The following is a 23,821-nucleotide window of genomic DNA, read 5'->3' on the forward strand; positions in this document are numbered from 1 at the left end:
AATACTATTTAGCCATACAATGGCTTCTTATTTGGCCATGAGAAAGGAATGAGATTCTCATACGTGACACAACATGAATAAACCTTGAAAATATTATGCTAAGTGAAAGAAGCCATACACAAAAGGCCACATGCTGTATGATTCCATTTATATGAGATGTTCAGAATAGGCAAATCTATACAGACCAAAAAGAGATAAGTGTTTCTCATGAGCTGGGTGAGGGAGAAACGGGAAGTGACTGCTGATGGGCGTGGCGTTTCTTTTTCATTAATGAAAATACTCAGGAATTAGACTGTGGTGATGGTTGCACAACTTTTGGGATATACACAAAGGTTCTATGCATGAAGTTTAATGCTGTATGGTTGCCATCTCAAAGATCTTAGTGATTGATCTTCAGACAAGCTGCATCTATTCTTTTTATTTTTTTATTTTTAGACAGGGTCTTCCTCTATCACCCAGGCTGGGCAGCAGTGGCATGATCATGGCTCCCTACAGCCTCAACCGCCCAGGCTCAAGTGAACCTCCCACCTCAGCTGTGTAGCTAGAATCACAAGTGCATGCCACTGCACCTGGCTAATTTTTTTTAAACTTTTAGAGAGATAGGGTCCTACTTAATGTTTCCCAGGCTTGTGTCAAACTGCTGGGCTCAAGCAATCCTCCTGCCTTAGTCTCCTAAAGTGCTGGGATTACAGGCATGAGTCACCATGCCCAGCAGAGTCACCATGCCCAGCAGAGTCACCAAATCCCAGCTCTTTGGGAGGCCAAGGTGGGTGGATCACTTGATGTCAGAAGTTCAAGACCAGCCTAGCCAACATGTTGAAAGCCCGTCTCTACTAAAAATAGAAAAAATTAGCCATGTATGGTGGCATGTGTCTGTAGTCCCAGCTACACAGGAGGCTGAGGCAGGAAGATCACTTGAACTTGGGAGGCAGAGGTTGCAGTGAGTTGAGATCACACCGCTGCACTCCAGCCTAGATGAGAGTGAGACTTCATCTAAAAAAAAAAAAAGGACCAATATATATATTATGTATATTAAGGACCAATGTGTTAATATTGTGATGCCTAAATTTACAGTGGGAAAACTATTTGCAGTATTACAAACAGTATAGTTAGGAAATGGCATCTAGAAGTAATATAAATATGTCTAATACAGTCTTTTCAATAATATATTTCCCTCCTTCTTCCACCCTTCATTTTATCCTTAGGGGAAAAAAAATCCTATCCTGATAGACATTAGTAAAGAGTAATTACATTGTTTCACCTTATACCTTTTGCTCACGACCATCCATAATATGGATTTTTAGTACATTTTGTTTCAACAGAGGCAGTAAGAACTTTATCTTTTTCAATAACTAATAGGCTCAAAAGGCTCCTCCATCTCTAATGTTGTTATTCTTAGAGTCCTAGAAATGAGAGATGGAAAACTTCAATTAAATTCAACTAGTCCATCTCCCCTGACAATGAAAAAAATGTATTTCACATTATATTATCTATTGCTTTTTCAGGCCTTCTAAGATAAGTTATCTTAGGGAGACTGTCCAATAGGCTAATAGACCTCACTTTGAGGTCTTTGTTTTGACCCATCATTTCTCATTATTATATTCCTTAAAGCCATCATCCTTAATATTCATATTTCATTAACTTGAATCAGATTAGCACAGTCTCTGTTAGAATTAAGAAAATCAACATACTGTACTCTGTGGAGTATTATATTATATAATTATGTCAATTTATAATAAAAAATTTTTTAAAAATCAGTGTACACCCGTTATTAGGAACTGAAGTGTTCTACAGGAGTGAATTTTCCAGATATTAAACTCTTCTTCCTTAACCACCAGATTTTTTGTTGTTTTAATAATTTTGAGAGAGTTTTCTCTCCTACGTAGTAATTATTTCCCTACTTTCTTGAGTGAATTCAACTTTTCTTAATAATTCATGTTAATCGTTATCAGCATTCTGCAAATACATATTAAGTAGCCCACTATATGCTAAGCACTACAGAAACACCAGAAATACAAAGATGAGCTCAATGTGTTTCTTTTCTGTTTGCCTTCAGGAGTTAAGATTCATAGGGAGTATGAAATAGGAATAGAATTAATTATAGGTCAAGACAGGGGAAAACAGTAGTATAAATAAAAAGTTTAGACAATCAGAAGTGAGAGAGACTTAAGTCCTATTAAGAATAGTTTCCTCTAACGGCCGGGCACGGTGGCTCACGCCTGTAATCCCAGCACTGTGGGAGGCCGAGGCGGGTGGATCACGAGGTCAAGAGATCGAGACCATCCTGGTCAACATGGTGAAACCCCGTCTCTACTAAAAATACAAAAACATTAGCTGGGCATGGTGGTGCGTGCCTGTAATCCCAGCTACTCAGGAGGCTGAGGCAGGAGAATTGCCTGAACCCAGGAGACGGAGGTTGCGGTGAGCCAAGATCACGCCATTGCACTCCAGCCTGGGTAACATGAGTGAAACTCCGTCTCAAAAAAAAAAAAAAAAAAGAATAGTTTCCTCAGGAATTGTTATTTGAAATAAATGACACAAGGACAACTGAATAACCATGTGAAAAAAGATAATATTAGATGTGTATCTCATACCTTACACAAGACTGAACTCCAAATGGATTAGGGATCTAAAATGTGAAAACAAAAACAAAGCATATCTAGTAGAAAACATGGATGAATTCTCTAACCTTAATGCAGGGAAAAACTTTCTATAGTGGTTGCTGAAAAGCCAGAGGCAATTTTTTAAAAACAGATTGATAAATTTGATTATACAAAAAAAAAAGTTTAATAATTACATGACAAAAAATATAAGAAAGTTAAAGTTAAAAGACAACCAATGAATAAATTGGGATAAAATATTTACAACATCTAAGAAACTATTAAGGCCGGGAGTGGTGGCTCATGCCTGTAATTCCAGCACTTTGGGAGGCCACAGTGGGCAGATCACGAGGTCAGAAGTTCGAGACCAGCCTGGCCAACATAGTGAAACTCCATCTCTACTAAAAATACAAAAAATTAGCCAGCCGTGGTGGTGGGTACCTGTAATCCCAGTTACTTGGGAGGCTGAGGCAGGAGAATCGCTTGAACCCAGGAGGCAGAGGTTGCAGTGAGCAGAGATGGTGCCACTACACTCCAGCCCAGGCAATAGTACAAGACTCCGTCTGGAAAATAAAAAAACAGAAGAGACCAAGTCACTCCGAAAAAAAAAAAAAAAAAAAAAAATTAAGGGACAAGTGACTAAGACCCAATAGGAAAACTGAAGAAAAGAAAGACATGAATAGGTAATAGGTAAAAAAATTTTATGCAGCATATTATTTCATGCAGAAATATTATTTCACCTTTTTAGTCTGACAAAAACTATAAAGGATGACAACAAATTCTGTTGACAAGGTTGTGGGAAACAGACACTCTCATACATTGTTGAAGGGAAGGCAAACTGGTAGAACCCTTCTAGAGGGGATTTGGCAAGATTACATATACACTTACCTTTTGACCCGGCAATCCCATTTCTAGGAATCCAACCTGAAGATACGTCTCCACCATTATGAAAATACATATGCACAACGTTATTTATGCAGCACTTTTTTAATTGCAAAATAATGTAAACAACCTATATGCACTTTGATAAGAGGGCAATTAAACTATATGTAAAAAGTAGAATAGCGGGTCCTCCCACATCTCCCAAGATGTCCACATCCTAATACATGGAAATTGTTTATATGTTATCTTATGTGGCAAAAGTGACTTTTGCAGATAGGATTAAGGCTAAGAACCTTGAGACAGGAAGAGTATCCTAAGGTATCCAGATAGATCCAGTCTATAATCACGAGGCCTTAAAAGCTGAAACGCTTTCATAGAGATGCAACATTACTGGCTTTGAAGACGGAGGAAAGGCCATGAGCCAAGGAATGTGAGTGGCCTTTACAAACTTGAAAAGGCATGAAACAGATTTTCCCCTAGATCTTCAGAAAGGAATGCAGACCTGCTGACACTTCGATTTTAGCCACATGAGACCTGTGTTGGACTTCTGACTTACAGAACTGTAAGGTAATAAATTTGTACTGTTTAAATCACATTTGTGTTAATTTGTTATAATGGCAGTTGAAAACTAATACAGTGGAAAACTGGTAAAAATTAGAATTACGCTTGTGTTTAGGTCAGCATGATACCTGTGTTTATTTCTTAGTTTTCATAACCATACTATGGTTATATAAGATGGTAACATTAGAGGAAGCTGGGAAAAGGAAAACTGTGCTATTTTTCCAAATTTTTTATAAATCTAAAATTACTTCATATCGAAAGGAAAAATAATCAAGGATTCCTTCCCTCGTCAGTGTCCTTTCCCCACTCTACCTCATTAACATCCCCTTAAGAAGTTCTCATGTCTTCTTTTCATTTGTGAATTTCCAACCAAGGTTTTAATCCAGTGGTTCCCAAACCATATGTCCACATAAAGACTTGTTCATAAATGTTTATGGCAACTTTATTAATATCCCAAAACTGGAAACAACTCAAATGTCCATGAGTTGACAAATGGTTAAACAAATTTTGGTGTACTCATACAATGGAATAAAAAGTAGCAAACTACTTATACATGCAACAGCATGCATAAATTTGAAAAACATTATGCTAAGTGAAAAAAACTACATACTGCCCAATTCCATTTATGTGACATTGTGGAAAAGATAAAACTATAGGGACAACTCAGATTACTGGTTTCCAGGGACCAAGGATGAGAGGAAGAGACTGACTACAGAGAGGCATGAAGACATTTTTGGGGTGATAGAAACGTTCTGTATCTCACTTATATTAGTACAGTATACGTTTGTCAAAACTCATCAAGCTGTACATGCAAAAATAGTAACTTGTTTTTTGTAAATCACACCTCGGTAAACCTGTTTTGAAAGACATGTTTTAAAACAAAATATGTAAAAAGTTGGACATAAAAGGTTTGAAATAATATAACAAGAAGATAATAAAAATCTGGCATAACAGATTCATGAAAATGAATTTCTAAGAATGTAATTAGTTAATAAAGTATGCTTGTATCTTCCATTGGCCCCCTCTAGCAAATCTTAACATATCAATATGTGTTTTAACATGTTATAACGTATAACACCTATAATATATATTTTATATTTTAATGTAATTATACATAATATAGCATAATAACATCAGTATGTCAACATCAATTAGATCTGATTAATGGATATGTGTTTATTAACTTCTGTGCTTTGTATGTTTAAAAGTTTCATAATAAAAGTTTTAGTTTGCTTAATTAAAAAAGAATCACATTGAATCCTTCTTAAAAATGTAGATCACTGTGCCTTGATCCCAAAAATTATAATATATTAGATCCCAGCTAGAAAAATAATTGTGCTTTATGACAGAACCTTTCCTCTTTCCTTTTGGTGCTTAAATTTGGGGAAAAAATAAAAGAAAAAAGAAAAAAACCTACTAGGGGATAAACTCTAAATTATAATGCACTTTGCAACTATTTATTGTTGTTATTCTTGTCATCCACAGTTTCCCTTCCTGTTTGGACTCCCAAATAACCAGAAGATAAACTAAGTAAAATATAAAGACTACAAAGTAGACTTTAATGATTTTAGTTACTCTCCTCCTTTTTCCTTGTTAATTTTTTAGAATTCTGTTTTAGTCAACATCTAGTGACTATCTACAAGTTTCTAAGTTATATTAGGAAAGCAAGGAAGGGAATTTTTTATATATGACACAGCTTTTTTTCTCAAGTAATTACAATCCATGATAACATGAACTACAATATGTAAAATACATGGAGATTTTTAATTTACTAATAAACTAAAACTTGAAAAGCAAGACTGAAAACAATTTTCACCTGGGTCCTTTCTAGTTGACATGTGGCATTTTCTTATTGTGAATCAGATAACATTTTGAGAAATTGCCATTTAAAAATACTTAATCACTTAGAATTGCTATAACATTGTCTTAATCCCTTGTGTGGTCACTGATGTGAAAAGGTCTCAAGCAGAATTAAAGCAGGGTTTTGTTGCACATCCCTGTATTTTTTGTGTGAAAGGTGATGACATGTTTCTCTGTCTCCACTTCTCCCTGTCTTAAGGGAATGCAGCAGTGCTAGGATGCCGGCAAGCATTGTCCCTTACTACCCCCACTGAGGCTTCTGAGAGCAGTTGCATAGCAGCAGTTTTATTTCAGTTACTAGTCATTCCCAGCTAGCTGAGTTCAGTCTTCAGGGAATACTCCAATTTGCAGGTGGCCAACAACTTTAGTTATCATTGTCTTAACATTTACCAAGCTCCAAAGAAAGGCAATATTTGGCTTTTTCTTTCACTGACAGTTGCTAATTTTAAACCTTATTTTGAAAGAAAATAATGAGTACCAACTAATTAAATCACTTTAGTTGTATCAATTGCTATGACAATATAGCTTTTTTTTTTTTAATGATGAGCTTTTTACTATTTTAAGAATTATAAATGGTAGCAACAGCATTTCAAAAAATTGGATAGGGTAGGATTTGTTTTGAGTGTTTATTAGTATGCTTTCAGATTAGATTGGTGTCAGAAGGGTGAAATCAGTTTATTTACATTCTTTCTTTCTTTAGTTTCCATTTATTCTGTTGGATTTTTAGAATACACTTAAAGGAACGTTATTCACATTCTTCACATTTTTATAAGGCATGGATATCATAACTATGTAAAAGAGAAAAAAGCATTTTCCTCTTGGCATCCACCTATTTTTAAATTTTATATTTGGATTTTTTAATTTTATACTTAGTAACCACAGAATCAGTTACATGTAAAAGCCATTTCAGTAAGGGAATCCTAGGGGCAAATTCTTGTAAGTCAAATGACACACTGATAGTTTTTTGGGTTTTGTTTTTTGTTTGTTTGTTTGTTTTGCTTTTTTTACCCTCATTTTGAATTGTCATATTACATTTCTGGCTATTTATGATAAGTAATTCTATAATAAGCTATTTGTAGAAGTTACATATAATACATATGGTGAAAATAAGTTATGTTATAATACTTAAAGTATTTAATGGGGCACTAGAGTGTCGAGAATTCATATAGAACAGTGGTTAAAAAGAAAGGGTTCCAGTGTGAGGCTGCCTACGGTCAAAGTTCTCCTCTGCCATTTAGCATCTGTGTGAACTTGGGAAAGTCATACACCTTCTGTATTAGTCTGTTTTCACACTACTATAAAAAATTACCTGAGACTGGGTAATTTATAAAGAAAAGAGGTTTAATTGACTCACAGTTCCACAGCCTTAACAGGAAGCATAACTAGGAGGCCTCAGGAAACTTAACAGTTATAGCGGAAGGAGAAGAAGGACATTCTTCGCATGGAGGCAAGGGAGAGCAAGGGGTGAAGTGCCACACTTTTAAACCATGGGAGGTAGTGGGAGAAGATTGGATCATGGGGGAGGATTTTTTCTATGCTGTTCTCATGATAATGAGTAAGTGAGTTCTCAGATGATCTGAGAACATACTGTGTACATTTTTTCAGTTCTGAAAGCAATTTTTGAGCCCCCACGAAATACCAGATATCAAACCTACCCTGGAAACACAAAGATTGCAGCATTTAGTGAGGATGACACATAAGTGGGCATGCACTGTCCTAAATGTAAGGCTAGCTCTCTATAAATGCTTGGCAGCACTGAGGAGGAGCGAGCCTGTAATCAAGAGCAGGGTCAGGGCATGTCAAAAAGACAACCCAGAAGAGATTATTCCTAAACTCAATCAGAAAGGATGATCCAGCCAGGGAGAAGGAAGAGAATACGAGCAGTGGCAAACATACATGGTGAATATAGAGAATTACAGGTATTTTGAGTTAGTAGAGGATAAAGTATAAAGGGGAATGACCAGGGATCTGGCTGGAATGGTTAAGTAGTTACCAGATGATACTATATCCTATAGGCAGAACTCTTACCAGGGCCATTCTTAGCTGCTTTTAGGTACCTTTGGGTTAATTACACATACCTTGATCAGTCAGATGCATCCAGGGAAGAAGGATTGCATGACACAAAGCATAGTGACCTGAAACTGTAAGGAATTGCTCAGAAGGGACAATGGGCAACTGGGCATGACATGTACTTTGTTGTTTCTCAGAAGAGGATAATGCTGGAAGGCTCAGTACATGGTTGGTCTAAAATGGAGGGATAGTAGAAACCAAGCCAAGCCAAGCTTGGAAACAGTGAATTTTTTGTGGTTTCATCCTATACAGCTATGTGGTCTTCCTAAAGAGCTTTGTCATGGCACCAGGAAGATTGACTTAAACATTGTTTTAATTCTTATTTTTGATAACTAATCATTAAAAAAATGGAAAGTGTTGGTAAATAAATAGCTTCAGATGATTAGCTATGGAATCTAGGGAGAAGGAAAAGAGAACAGGAAAAAAACAAGGGACAGGGAGAAAATGAGGTGGTCTAGAAAGTGGAGGTTGAAAATGAGGTGGTCCAGAAAGTAGAGGTTTCTAGGTTGAAGAGTAGGTTCTTGTGGAGAAAGAGATATATGAAAGACATGTGATTAGGGAGAAAAATCAGAAAAAAATTACTGTTTAAGATATCTGAGATGGAGGATCTCTGAATGATGATAAGATCTAGTGTGTAGATAAAAGAGTGGGTGGCTGAAATGTAGAAGAATGAAGCAGGATCCTCATCTCTCACCTTATACAAAAATCAACTCAAGATGGATCAAAGGCTTACATCTGAGACCTGAAACCATAAGAATTCTAGAAGATAACACTGGAAAAACTCTTCTAGACATTGACTTAGGCAAAGAGTTCATGACCAAGAACCCAAAAGCAAATGCAACAAAATCAAAGATAAATAGATGGGACCTAGTTAAACTGAAAAGCTTCTGCACAGAAAAATAAATTAGAATCAGTAAATAGACAACCCACAGAATGGGAGAAAATGTTTGCAAATCATGCACCTGCCAAAGGACTAATATCCAGAATCTACAGGGAACTCAAATCAGCAAGAAAAAAAAACAAATATCCTCATCAAAAAGTGAGCAAAGGACATGAATGCACAATTCTCAAAAGAAGATATACGAATGGCCAACAAATATGAAAAAAAAAATGCTCAATATCACTAATTATCAGGGAAATGCATATCAAAACCACAATGAGATACCACTTTACTCCTGCAAGAATGGCCATAATTAAAAATAAAATAAATAACAGATGTTGACGTGGATGTGGTGGAAAGGGAACACTTTTACACTGCTGGTGGGAATGTAAACTAGTGCCCCCACTATGGAAACAGTTTAGAGATTCCTTAAAGAATTAAAAGTAGAACTGCTGTTTGACTTAGCAATTCCACTACTGGGTATCTACCCAGATGAAAAGAAGCCATAGGAAAAAGACACTTGCACATACGTTTATAGTAACACAATTTGCAATTGCAAAAATATAGAACTAGTCTAAATGCCTATCAACTGAGTGGATAAAGAAAATGTGGGGGGGGGGTAGGTGTGTATACACACACACCATGGAATACTCAGTAACTATATATATATATATACACATACATACATTCACACACACACACACACACACACACACACACACACACCACAGAATACTACTCAGTCACAAAAAGAAACAAAATAATGGCATTCACAGCAACCTGAACGGAGTTGGAGACCATTATTCTAAGTGAAGTAACTCAGGAATGGAAAACCAAACATTGTATGTTTTCACTTATAAGTGGGAGCTAAGCTGTGAGGACACAAAGGCATAAGAATGATATAATGAGAAAAAAAAAAAGAATGATATAATGGACTCTGGGGACTTGGGAGGAAGGGTGGGGCGTGAGGGATAAAAGGCTACACATAGGATATGGTCTACACTGCTCAGGTGATGGATACACCAAAATCTCACAAATCACCACTAAAGAACTTTTCCTTTCAATCAAACACGACCTGTTCCCCTAAAACTATTCAATAAAAATAAAAATTAAATTTAAGAAAATGAGTGGGTGGAGAGATGACATGCAAAAATGGCACACCTCAGGTGGCTGAAGGAGAGAATGTATTTGGTGTCTGCCATATCTTTGCATCCTTCAGTGACACTTTTGTTCTTGTCACTGATCTTTCTGGCAAAGCAACCATCTGCCATGTGACTGGTGAGATGAAGGTAAAAGCAGATCCAGATGAATCCTCTCCATATGCTGCTATGTTGGCTGCCCAGGATGTGGCCCAGAGGCGCAAGGAACTGGTGACACTGCCCTACACATCAAACTCCAGGCCACAGGAGGAAATAGGACCAAGATGCCTAGACCTGGGGTCCAGTCGGCCCTCAGAGCACTTGCCCCCTTGGGTGTAAAGATTGGGTGGATTGAGGATGTCATCCCCATCCCCTCTGACAGCATCCACAGGAAGGGGGCTTGCCATCTGTGAACAAGGCTACTCAAAATATTTTCTGTTAATAAACTGCCTCATGTTAAAAAAAAAAAAAAAAAAGGAAACCTGAAGAGAAATTTTTTAAAAAAAATTTTAATTAAAAAAAAGTTCCATCAAGGTTTGTGGAATGCAGTAAAAAAAAAAAAAAAAAGCAAGTGTCAGAGGGGAGGATACTGAGTAATGGAGTCAAGGATGAAGCTAGGGTACCATACATCACTATTGGTTATTTTCTAGCATGGTGTTAAGAGACAGAAATATTACAAGCTAGGAGTTAAAGTTCTTAATGAACAAAGGAAAGTGAAAGAGAGATGAAGAATCCTAAATCAAGATGGCATGTACTTCAAAAAATATGTATTTACTCCACGATTTTATGGAATATCAGTTTGGAAACAATGATAGTAAGCTAGGTAAAGTCCAGCTACCTCTTCCTGAGTACCATTGAATATTGGGTAATGGAGAACGAAAAACTTCAACTAAATAGGGCTCTGGGAAAACAGTTTCTCAGGTGAAAACTATGCTTCACTTACATCAAGGAGACGACAACAAAATTTTAAAAGGCTTCACTACTTCCGTGAAGTATTACTGACCATTCTCTGCCATCTTAACCTTTTCCTTATCTGTATTCCTAAATCAGCCATAATTTTATGTATATATTTATTGAGGACTTACTAAAGCTTAAACACTGTGGTAGATGTTAAGGTAAATACAACACTATACCATCCCCTCAGAAGTTTAAATGCAAGATTTCTTGTTTCCAGATAGGAAAGCCTCAACTTTAATTTATAAATTGCTGGAGGCTTAGTATGGCCAAGTCTGAGAGAGAAAAACTGCAGGAGTATTCATTAATGGGGAGGCCACAATTTTTAGAAATTTTACTCCTGGAGTCCTACCAGGTTCTCACAGTGAATATCTGAGAAAATTTCCCTCATTTTTCCAACAGGGAGTGGGGAAAGGAGCTGTTTTGAAATGCACCAGAGCATTCTCTTTTTCTTTTTGTTTCTTTTCTTTTCCTTTTTCTTTTAAGATGAAGTGTTGCTCTGTCTCCAGGCTGGAGTGCAGTGGTACGATCTCTGCTCACTGCAACCTCCACCTCCCAGGTTCAAGTGATTCTCCTGCTTCAGCCTCCTGAGTAGCTGGGATTACAAGCACATGCCAGCATGCCTGGCTAATTTTTGTATTTTTAGTAGAGACGGGGTTTCGCCATGTTGGCCAGGCTGGTCTTGAACTCTTGACCTGAGGTGATACGCCCACCTCAGCCTCCCAAAGTGCTGGGATTACAGGCATGAGCCACCGCACCTGGCCTATTCTGCTTTCCTTAAGAAAGTCTGCTCTCAGAAGAAGCTAACCAGAGCCTAACTGATAAGAAGGAAGGGAAATTACTCAATTCCAGTCCTCTCTAGCTTTCTTCTTCTACCTAAATGGAGTGGGTGGGGTGAGAGGCACTGAGAAGCACTTGTGAAGTTCACAGTCCAGAAACAGAGACTCATTAAAAGACTGAGATCTAATCACAGGACTTCAGAATGTTTTCCCCCACCTTACCACTACATTACGAAAGGCTTGTTTACTGCAGTTCTTTCACCTAGTACAGCATATCCAGCTAGCAAGAAAAAAAATTACAGAACATGCTAAAAGGCAGAAAACACACTTTAAAGACACAGAGTAAGCATCAGAACCATCCTCAGACAGAGGAAGCATCAAAACCAACCTCAGATAATATTGGAATTATCAACCAGAAATTCAAAACAATTATGATTAATATACTAAGGGCTCTAATGGATAAAGTAAATAGCATGCAAGAACAGATGCGCAATATAAGAAGAGAGAGAGAAATTATAAAAAAGAACCGAAAGGAATGCCAGAAATCAAAAACACTGTAGCAGAAATGAAGAATGCCTTTTATGAGGATACTAGTAGACAGGACACAATTTAGGAAAGAATCTCTAAGCTTGAGGATATCTCAGTAGAAACTGGCAAGACTGAAAGCAAAAAAAAAAAAAAAAAAAGAAGACTGCAGAAAAAAACAAAAATGGAACAGACCCAGAGGAACCTTAAGTACATATTACTAAGTAAAACAAGGCAATCTAAAAATGCTGCAGTATGATTCCAACCACAGATGCTCCTTGACATACAATGGGGTTATGTCCCAATAAACCCATCGTAAGTAAAAAATATCCTAAATTGAAAACTATTTAATGTCCTGAGAAACCCATCATAAATCAATAAAATTGTTCAAACCATCTTAAGTGGGGGACTATGTATGACATTCTAGAAAAGGTAAAACTGGAAATCAGTAGAAAGATCACTGTTTGCCAGGGGTCAAGATGTGGGAGGTGTTGAGGGATGAATAGGCAGAGCACAGGATTTTTTTCAGTAGTAAATATTCTCTGCATAATACTGTAATGGTAGATGCATGTCACCGTTCATTTGTCCTAACCCATAGAATGCACAACACCATAACAAATCCTAAAGTAAACTGTGGAATGTGGGTGATGATGTCAATGTGTAGAGGGTAGGAGAGGAATACTGGAAATCTTTGTATCTTCTACTCAGTTTTGCTATGAATCCAGAACTAAGTTAAGAAGTACTCCCTTTGCTTCTATCTTCTGAAAGACATTGTAGAGAATTGATGTCATTTCTTCCTTTAATGTTTCATAGAATTCACCAGTGGAACCCATCTGGGTCTGGTGTTTCTGTTTTGTAAGGTTATTAATTGTTGATTCAATTTCTTTAATATATATAGGCCTATTCATATTGTCTATTCCTGTATAAGTTTGGCAGATCGTGTCTTTCAAGGAATTAGTCTGCTTCACCTAGATTATCCAATTTGTAGACATAGAGTTGTTAATAGTATTCCTTTTTTATCATTTTAATGTCTATCGGACATGTTGTGATGTCCCCTCTTTTATTCCTAATATTAGTCATTTGGGTCCTCTCTATTTTTTTCTTAGTTAGCCTGGCTAGAGACTTACAGATTTTTTTTTAATCTTCATAAGGTACCAGCTTTTTATTTTATTGATTTTCTCTATTGATTTATTGTTTTTAGTTTCACTGATTTATGAACTAACTTTTATTTCTTTTCTTGTGTTTTCTTTGGATTTAATTTACTCTTTTTTTTTTTTTTTTTNTTCCTAAGGTACAAACTTAGTATTGGGTTTAGATCTTCCTTCTTTTCTAGTATATGCATTCAGTGCTATAAATTTTCCTCTTAGCACTGTTTTCACTGCATCCCAAAAAATTTTGATGTTATGTTTTCATTTTTATTTTGTTCAGTTCAAAGTGTTTTTAAATTTCTCTTGAGATTTCTTCTTTGATCCATGTGTTTAGAGTGTTGTTTAATCCCCACATATTTTGGGATTTTTCTAGTCATCTTTCTATTACTGATTTCTAGTTTAATTCCATTGTGGTCTGAAAGAACACATTGTATGATTTCTATTCTTTTAAATTTATTAATGTATGTTTTATACCCAGAATTTGATCTGTCTTGATGAATGTTCCATATAAACTTGAGGAATCTATATTCTGCTGTTGTTGGATATAAAGCAGTCTATCGATGTCAATTATATTCACTTGATTAAATGGTATTTTGGAGTTCAACTATGTCCTGACTGATTTTCTGCCTGCTAGATCTGTCAACTTCTGATAGAGAGGTGTTGCAATCTTCAACTATAATAGATTTATTTATTTCTCCTAGCAACTCTTACCAGTTTTGCCTCATGTCTCTTAACACTCTGTTATTAGGCATATACACATTAAGGCTGTCTTCTTGGAGAATTGACCACTTTATCATTATATAATGCCCTTCTTTATCCTTGGTATGCTTTCTTGCTCTAATATCTGCTCTGTCTGAAATTAATATAGTAATGCCTGCTTTCTTTTGATTAATGTTGGCATAGTACATTTTTTCTCGCCATTTACTATTAATCTTTAGGTGCCTTTATCTTTAAAGTGAATTTCTTGTAGATGATATATAGTTGGGTCTTGTTTTCTGATCTACACTGACAATCTCTTTTAACTGGTATATTTAGACTGTTGACATTCAAAGTGATTATTGATTTAGTTGGATTTCTAACCATATTTGTTAACTGTTTTCTGTTTGTTGCCTTTGTTCTGTGTCCTTATTTTTGTCTTCCATTGTTTATAAACTTTCATGATTTTGTTGAGTGATTTCTTTTATTCCATTTTCTCTCCTTTCTTAGCATATCAGTTATTATTTTTTAAAAAATTTAATGGTTTCCCTAGAATTTGCAATATAAATTTATAACTAACCTAAGTTCACTTTCACGTAACACTATACAACTTCATAGATAGTATGAGTATCTTATAATAAAATAATCTTAATTCTTCCATCTTGTCATTTGCATAATTGATACTCATTTCACTTACATATAAGTATACATAAGAATATATATCATATACATAAGCATACATAATTGAATGCATTGCTATTATTACTTTGATATTAAATCAGTTAAGAAGAAAAATAAAATATTTTATTTTATTTTCACTTATTCTATACTCTTCCTTTTCTTATGAAAGACCAATTTCTGAACTATATTGTTTTCTTTCTCTCTAAGGAACTTCTTTAAACATTCTTTGCAAGATTGGTCTACTGGCAAAAAATTTCCTCAATTTTTTCATGTATGTGAAAGCTTTATTTCACCTTCACCTTTGAAGGATAGTTTTGCAGGTTATAGAATTCTAGGTTGGTAGTTTGGGTTTTTTTTTTTTCTTCTCAACACCTTAATATTTCACTCCATTCTCCTCTTGTTTGTATAGTTTCTGAGGAGAAGCCAAATGTAATTCTTATTTTTGTTCCTCTTCGATTTTCTGTAGTTTGAAAATTACATGCCTCAGTGTAGTTTTGGCATTTTGGGGTTATTTTCTTTTGGAAGATTTTGGGGGGTTTCTTGACATCTATGCTACTTAGTATTTTCTGAGCTTCCTGGATCTTTGGTTTGGTGTATTAAGTTGGGAAAATTCTCAGTCATTATTGTTTCTGATTTTCTTCTGTTTCTTTCTCTTTTCTTTTTTTGGTATTCCCATTATACACATTATGCCTTTTGTAGCTGTCCTTTAGTCTTTGGATATTCTTTTCTGGGTTATTTTTGTTTGTTCTGCTTGCTTTTCTGTTTTGGATGTTTGTATTGATATTTCCTCATGCTTAGAGAGAGATTCTTTCTTCAGCCATGTCCAGTCTACTAATAAGCCTGCGTTTAAATTTATATTTAGTGTCTAAATTCTGTATTAAGTGGCAATTTCCTTGAGAGCAGAGTTTGTTTATCTTTGATTTCCTTACAACTCTTAGTAGAGTTCTCTATAACAAATATACATAAATTTTATTAAATACATGTATCATATTGTGTCATATGAGGTGTATATGTGCCATAAAAAGGTAGAATTAAATTACTAGATGAGTGAACATCTACTAATAGTGTCTCAGTCAAATGCTTAACTATATTTTCATTAGAAATGTATTTATGTGGCTGGGTGTGATGGCTCAAGCCTGTAATCCCAGCACTTTGGGAGGCCAAGGCAGGTGGATCACAAGGTCAGGAGTTCAAGACCAGCCTGGCCAATATGGGGAAAACTTGTCTCTACCAAAAACACAAAAATTAGCTGGGCATGGTGGCAGGTACCTGTAGTCCCAGCTACTCTGGAGGCTGAGGCAGGAGAATCACTTGAACCTGGGAGGCGGAGGTTGCACTAGGCCGAGATCACATCACTGCACTCCAGCCTGGGTGACAGAGTCTGAGACTCACCATCAAAAAAAAAAAAAAAAAAAGAAAGAAATGTAATGTATTTATGTCTGATTTTTGGTAGACTTCTTGGCCTGAATCTCAACCTAGGTTTTTGAACCAATGCTAAACAATCCTATTACAGTTCTGTAAACTTAAGTCTGGCTTGCTGACTACATTTATTAGCAAATGTGGTGACTCATTCTGATTGAGTCATAGAAAATAGTGTATAAAACCTTTGCCTTTATGTACTAATGACTGTGACTAATGACAGTGACTCTCCCTAATGACACCAAGATTGTACAGTTGACTCTTGAATAACATGGGGGTTTGTGCAGTTGAAAATTTGCATGTAACTAGAGAAAAGAAAGTGTCATTGAGAAAATCATAAGGAAGAGAAAATATACTATTTACTGTTTATTAAGTGCAAGTGAATCATGAAGATCTTCGTCCTCATCATCTTCACATTGAGCCTTTCCCCCTAATCTCCAGTCAATTTCTACATACCTATAATAAGCTGCAGTAAAAAACAGTAAAAACAGGTCTATATGATATATAGTAGGAGTTTTTGCACTTACTCCTTGGGTGACTAGAACAATAGGCTATAACATTATAAGTATTTTCTTTCAGTAATCTGAATAGTTCTGCTTCTGATTTGAGTAAGTTTCCATTTTTCTCTATTGAAAGGAGCAATGTCTACATGTTTAAAAAACAGTTGACTTGGTAAAGCACTGTGGTAGCCAATACTGATGTTCACCAAATACTTTCAGTTCCCTTTCAGAGTACCTGGTAGTTGTATGTATATCTTCTCCCATTGAAGTTAGATATGGTCATGTGATTGTTTTGTCAGTGAAATGAGACCAGAAGTTACATGAAGCTTTAAGAGCTAGTACATGTACATAATTTGCTATTTTACCTTTATCCTGCTGCAAAAAACTGTAGAAGTGCAGATACAGAGCCTCCCTTAGCCTAAGTTCCTGAGTAACAACAGCCTAGACAAGATCCCACCCCCTCAGTTGACCTGCTCGTGGACATGTAACATATTTTATGCCACTAAGATTGCGAGAATAATTAGATAAGCATAAGCTAGCTTATCCTGATTAAGATAGCCTTCACCCCGAAACAGCAGGCTTTGGTAGTTACTAGAGGAATATAAAAGATTTGATGTGCTAATATTGGCCTAGTATTTCTTTTTCTTCCTTACAGAAATGTTTATTTTACACAGCTTATATAAAATGATATTCATCTCAAGGTAATTAGAGTCATTCTCCATGTGTCAAAATATTTTTCTTTGAATTAGAATCTTTGCTTGAGAAATTTTATTTTATTTATTTATTTTTTTGAGTTAGGGTTTCATTCTGTTGCCCTGGCTGGAGTGCAGTCAGCCATCACTCACTGCAGCCTTGAACTCCTGAGCTCAAGCATTCCTCCCACTTCAGCTTCCTGAGTAGCTGGGAGTAAGGCATATGCTACCACGGCTAGCTAAGTTTTTTTTTATTTTATTTTTGTAGAGATGGGATCTTGCCACGTTGCCCAGGCTGGTCTTGAATTCCTGGCCTCAAGCTATCGTCTCGGCTTAGCCTTTTCAAAATGCTGGGACTACAGATGCGAACCACTGTGCCTGGCTGAGAAACTTTAATATCTTCTATAAGACGTTTTTTCACCTGCCAGTGATAGAATTGTAAATTTCTTGAAAGTAGTGACCATCATCATTCATTTTTGCATTTAACCTTTTATTTTTGTTGAGTGCTCATTATTTGCCAGGTACAGAGTCTAGGAAGATGTTCAGGGAACTCTAGATAGTTTGGTAAAACTGGCAGGCAGCAGGCAGGGCCAAAGACCGTAAAGTACTTTATTAACAAAGTTAACGTCTGGATACTTTAACAATTTCATAAGTGATCCATACTTCACTTTAAAATAGTTTAGCCACATTCAGTACTTAAGTTTACAATGCCATATTCAAGGTGACATAGACCAAGTTTTAATGCTTCTGAGACCACCAGTATATAATATTTTACAACTTAGTTAACTCCTTTTTACATATCTTAGAGCTACGCTTTTTCTCTTCTATCAGTATCTTTTAATTCCTCCAATGTGGCAAGTACCTTCTCACCTGGGGATCTTTGCACATGCCATTTTCTTTGCCTGTTTTCCCTTATTTTAGGAAAGCACTGGATGTCATTTCTATTGAAATTGCTGGTACCATCTTCATAGAAAGAATATATTTGTCTATGGCTGGTACCATCTTCATAGAAAGAATATATTTGTCTATGTTAGCTTGTTGTGCTTTTAGAAATCTACCAGTAAAATAGGAAGTTTTTCTCCCATAGCTAATGTAAAAATTAAGAAATAAGAAATTAGGTGCTGTCAGAAAGTTTAATTATCTCAGTTATCACAGAAGAAAATTTTCTCATCACATTGCCAGGTGGTTTCAAGCAACTATTATTTACAAAATTAAAAAACTTAAAAGCTAGGTTCTATTTCTGGTCTTTACTGTAAAAACCTAAATACCTTTTGCAGAGGTAGTGTGGAAGAATAAGGTTCCCTTTTCATTCTCTCTCCCATCATCTTCTGCCTTTCCTTCTAGGGATTCTTCAGCAAGCGCCTGAAAGGCTCCATCAAGAGGACCAAAAGCCAGTCAAAGCTTGACAGAAACACGAGCTTTCGGCTCCCATCCCTTCGCAATACAGATGACAGGTAGGAGGTTAACTTTCTTAAAACAAAAAAAGCAGTTTGAGAGTGAATTTTGTTAAGGCATTTTGGTCTTTTCTGAATTTGAATCAATGACAAATAGAAAAATACAATAAAAAAGTGACTTTTATGTCTTGTTCATATTAAGGCAAGATACAAAATATTGACTCAACTACCCAGCCAGTTTAAGAACCTTATAATATTGGAGAGTTTGTTAAGCGGTTTCTATAGAATCAAGTTATAATGGTGAGAGGTGTATCATTTATTTTGTTTTTGGTAGAATGACTATAAAGAATAATGATTTATGATAGCTAAAAAGTTTCAGCACTGTCACGGGATGCTTCATACTGTTGTATCTTGTTTCATCTTTATAATAACCCTATATGATAAATATTACATCATCACCATTTTATAGATGAAGAATCTGAAGCACAGAGAGGTTAAATGATCTTACCCAGGGCTGTGGTATTTGAACTTGCGCAGTTTGGCTCGAGTCCCTGTCTTTTACTGCTACTTTCTGTATGTACAGCATATGAAATCGACCTTGTTGGTTTGTAATTACAACTAGAAGACATGTGCTGAAAAGGAAGCCTGGATGGATTTCAATAATTAGGACCACTAGCTTGACTAATCCTCAAATGTACAGCTCCCTAAGGGTGATACCCTTTGAAAACCATTGAATGTGTGCTAACACATTTTTGACGCGTTATGTCTCAATAATGTTCAAAATTTTGGAAATAGTGCTTGTGGTATCGGCATTAGCACATCATTATCGCCACTAGTATTTATTAAGTACTTATTCTATGCCATACACGTTAAATGTAGTCTCTCATGTAATGCATCAACCCCAGATACTATTATTGTCATTTAAAAGATGAGGAACTGAGGCATAAACAGTTTGAGAAACTTGCCCAGGGTCACATAGCTAGTAAGTAGTAGAGCTGGGCTTTGAACTCAGGTCTGCCTCTCATATTTGATACTCTTATTTATGGGTTTTGTTTTTTTTTTTTTCAGTAAGTGACTTTGTTTTCAGTTATCTACCTGGAAAACAGAAATAAAATTATAGATTTGCCAAGCAGATGATTACTGTCTTTATTTTGTAAATGAAGGGACTTGATGAGGGACTATTGCTTTATTAGCTCTTCTTGAACCAAATTAAAGGTGCTCTGTGAAATTTGCAAGTCAGCCCAATTTGCAGTATGTGTATTTATGTTATTATTATCTCTTTTATACTTCTTTAAGGTAATCATAAAAAATGATTTTTAAAATACTTTTCTTAGTTTCCTATTATTCTATCATTTTCATAATTCCAGGAAGTCAAAGCATTTTATGAATGTCTCAAAAAAATAGAATAGTAATTTTTTTCAGATTTTTGATTCTTAAGAACAAATATGTTGTGCAGCAAATAAAACACTCCCAATTCAATAGCCAGTGTCTTAAACTCTGCAACATCATATGGAAACTTGGGAGACAAGACTTTTTTTTTATAAGCTTACCTTATTTTTTAACCTTGCACTAAATATTTCCCTCTTCATTTCAAACAAAGAGCTCTCTCCTATTCCATTTTGTTTTAGGTTGCCCATGGGGACTGCTTGAATTACCAAGAGATTATATTCTCCCAGAGTTTCTTGTTTTGCTATTATATAGTTACTATATTTTTAGCCTTTCCAGTAATCTAAATGTATTATTTGTGACTTTTATGCTGTTATGCTTTAATCAATAGCAAAGTCTTTCTTAAGTACAGCACAATAAAAAAGTGCTAGTAAATCTCAAATATTAAGTAACCCTTTTAATTTATCAACTCCATTTGAATAGCAGAGGTTTTCTGTACAGAAATTTTTCAAAAAAACTTTATTTTTGTATAGGGATGTACTCAATAGAGCTTGAATGTGTTACCATTTTTTAAAAAAAGACTCTTGTCTTCAGATCATGTGAACACTCAGAAATAGAGCTAAGGTACAAGATATTGATCAGCTGAGTTCTTTGAATTAGTGGCCTTATAGGTGTGAACAAGTATTTTCTGAAGACCTCTGATTTTCTTGGTTCAGATGCATCAATTGCTGAAGTCAACCACTTCTTTCAAAATGGTATACAGGTCGGGCATGGTCACTCACGCCTGTAGTCCCAGCACTTTGGGAAGCTAAGGCAGGCAGATCACAAGGTCGGGAGCTCGAGACCAGCCTGGCCAATATAGTAAAACCCCATCTCTACTAAAAATACAAAAATTAGCTCTCCTCTCTTCCTTTCTCTGCCATCGTGATGTGTGCTTTACTCCGATTCTCGCCATGTCTTCTCATAAGACTTTCAGGATTAAGCGATTAAGCGATTCCTGGCCAAGAAACAAAAGCAAAATCGTCCCATTCCCCAGTGGATTCGGATGAAAACTGGTAATAAAATCAGGTTCAACTCCAAAAGGACATTGGAGAAGAACCAAGCTTGGTCTGTAAGAAATTACACATGCGATGGCACACATATTTGTGCTGTCTGAAGGTCACAGTTGTGTTACCAAATCAAGCTGAAAAATGTCACCGCCATCTGGAGAAGTTTGAACAGTTTCCTTTCTGTATCTGTTATGGAGGCATTAGTTAGTATAACCCACAGTGCTTCCATTATTCACGTTAAAAAAAAAAAAAAGTAGAAGGTTTTGGTTGCCTGGGTTCAGTAATAAATATGTGAGACCTTTCACTTCTTAAAAAAAAAAAAAAATACAAAAATTAGCTGGGCGTGGTAATGCATGCCTGTAGTCCCAGCTACTCGGGAGGCTGAGGCAGAAGAATCGCTTGAACCCGGGAGACAGAGGTTGCAGTGAGCCAAGATTGTGCCACTGCACTCCAGCCTGGGTGACACAGCAAGACTCCATCTCAAAAAAAAAAAAAAGAAAAAGAAAAAGAACAAAATGGTTGGTGTACAGTGTCTAAATCTAAGTAGCAAAACATTTTTATTCTATTATCCAATCTATGGAACCGCTAGTTAAATGTAGTAAGCAGCTTTTTTTTTTTTCCAGTTTTGAAATTATAAAGTAAAATACTCATTTGTCTTTGCTGTTTTGGAGGGGAAAAAGGTTTCAGTATATAAGTAGAGAGAAAAAGAACTAAATACCCTCTTTATCTTCCCTATCTCCCTACATAAATAACCTTATTAACAATTTGTATATTTTCAAACCTCTTTAAAAACCTATACATAAAGGGAACTCGAATATATGTTTTCCATGTTTCAGTATAAATAGGATTATATTATGTATTACTTTGTGACTTACTTTTTAGTATAAATATTTTGTACTCTGTCAGTAAATGTCAGTTCACACCATTCTTTTTAACATCTGAATCTTCTCATGCTACAGTGTTTTTAACATAATGTACCTCACTTCTGTACTGATGGACATTTACATTGCTTCTCTTTTTTGTTACAAAATAGAGATGTCATAAACATTTTTGAACATGTACCCTTTTGTACTGGTGACTGGGTTGGATTTCAGAAGTAGAACTGCTTGGTATATAGTATGTATGTTATCAAATTTTCCTTAAAAAAACGACCTTTCTCACCAACAGATTAAGATTACTTTTGTCATTCAGACAACCTTTTCCATGTTATCAATATGTTGAAATAATATTAATAATAAACACTTATGTTGTATTTATTATGTGACACATAATATTCTATTCTAAGTACTTGATGTAAACTAACTCATTTAATTATCACAACCACCCAAGGAGATAGTCATTGTCATTACCCCTATTTTGAAGATGAGAAAACTGAGACACAGAGAAATTCATAAATTTCCTGAGGTTATACAGCTTGGAAAGAAGTGAGGTTCAAACCCAAGAAGATTGACTTTAGAGCCTATATTTTTAACCTTTACTGTATATTGCATCTCTAAAAGATGGGATGGGGGAATGTCTTTGTTTTGATATGTATTTTGCCAAAGCTTAGTATATTGAGTATCCTGTCACATATTTTCTTCTTCTGTGACTTAACCTATTTCCTTTACCCATTTTTCTGTTGAGTTGTTTGTCCTATTTTTTATGATTTGGAATAGCCCTTTTTATTACTAGAGATAGTAAGCCACTACTATGCATGTTGCTAAAATTTTCTCCCAATCTGTTTCTTGTGTTTTAAAATCATGTCTTCTAGTTACATGGAAGTATTCAATTTTTCTTTCTCTGTTATATCAGTCTTTTTGTGTGTGTGGCTTATTTGGTCAAGTTCAATCAGAACAGTGAACTCAAGAGGTGAGGAACCTGTTTCTTATTGATGCTGTGCAAATCACTTTATTTTTCCCTACTTCAAGAGGGAGAAATATTCTGTCTGGAGCTATCCAGAGGATAATGAAATAGTGGACATGATATTTGGAAATCTTCAAAGTGGTTTTTTTGTTTGTTTGTGGGGTTTGTTTGTTTGTTTGTTTGTTTGTTTGTTTTTGGAAACAGTGTCTCGCTCTGTCACCCAGACTGGAGTGCAGTGGCACGATCTCGGCTCATTGCAACCTCTGCCTCCTGGGTTCAAGTAATTCTTCTGCTTCAGCGTCCCGAGTAGCTGGGATTACAGGTGTAAGCCACCGTGCCTAGCCAGAAATCTTCAAGTTCTTTGAGATGAACTACAAACCTTATCTTGACTCATATCATTTTTATTTTTATTTTTTGAGACAGTGTCTTGTTCTGTCACCCAGGCTGAAGTGCAGTGGCATGATCACAGCTCACTGCAGCCTTCACCTCTTGAGCTTACTTAATCCTCCTGCCTCAGCCTCCTGAGTAGCTGGGACTACAAGCACACACCACCATGCCTGGCTTATTTTTATACTTTTTGTAAAGATGGGATTTTGTCATGTTCCCTAAGCTGGTCTCATACTCCTGGGCTCAAGCAATTTGCCCGCCTTGGCCTCCCAAAGTACTAGCATTATAGATGTGACTTGGTTGATCAAGAAAGACCTTAGTGGCTACAGGTTTGTCTTGTTATAAACTCTGTTAGGAGGCCCTGATGGAATTTGTTA

General features: G+C 35.9%; 1 protein-coding gene and 1 pseudogene across 8 annotated transcripts in view; both read left to right on the forward strand.

Annotated features, from left to right (window-relative positions):
- Window positions 1-23,821, forward strand: part of RASAL2 (RAS protein activator like 2) — a 188,110-nt gene that overhangs the window by 106,718 nt on the left and 57,571 nt on the right. For all 8 annotated transcript variants that reach the window (XM_037734999.1, XM_017518742.2, XM_017518741.2 and 5 more), the window contains one exon: window positions 18,731-18,840. In XM_037734999.1, the coding sequence (XP_037590927.1) occupies window positions 18,731-18,840 (110 nt within the window). The remainder of the gene's footprint in view (window positions 1-18,730; window positions 18,841-23,821) is intronic.
- LOC108296301 lies at window positions 9,993-10,405 on the forward strand (annotated as a pseudogene).

The sequence above is a fragment of the Cebus imitator genome, unplaced genomic scaffold (genome assembly GCF_001604975.1).
Source record: "Cebus imitator isolate Cc_AM_T3 unplaced genomic scaffold, Cebus_imitator-1.0 Scaffold702, whole genome shotgun sequence".
Classification (NCBI taxonomy): Eukaryota; Metazoa; Chordata; class Mammalia; order Primates; family Cebidae; genus Cebus; species Cebus imitator.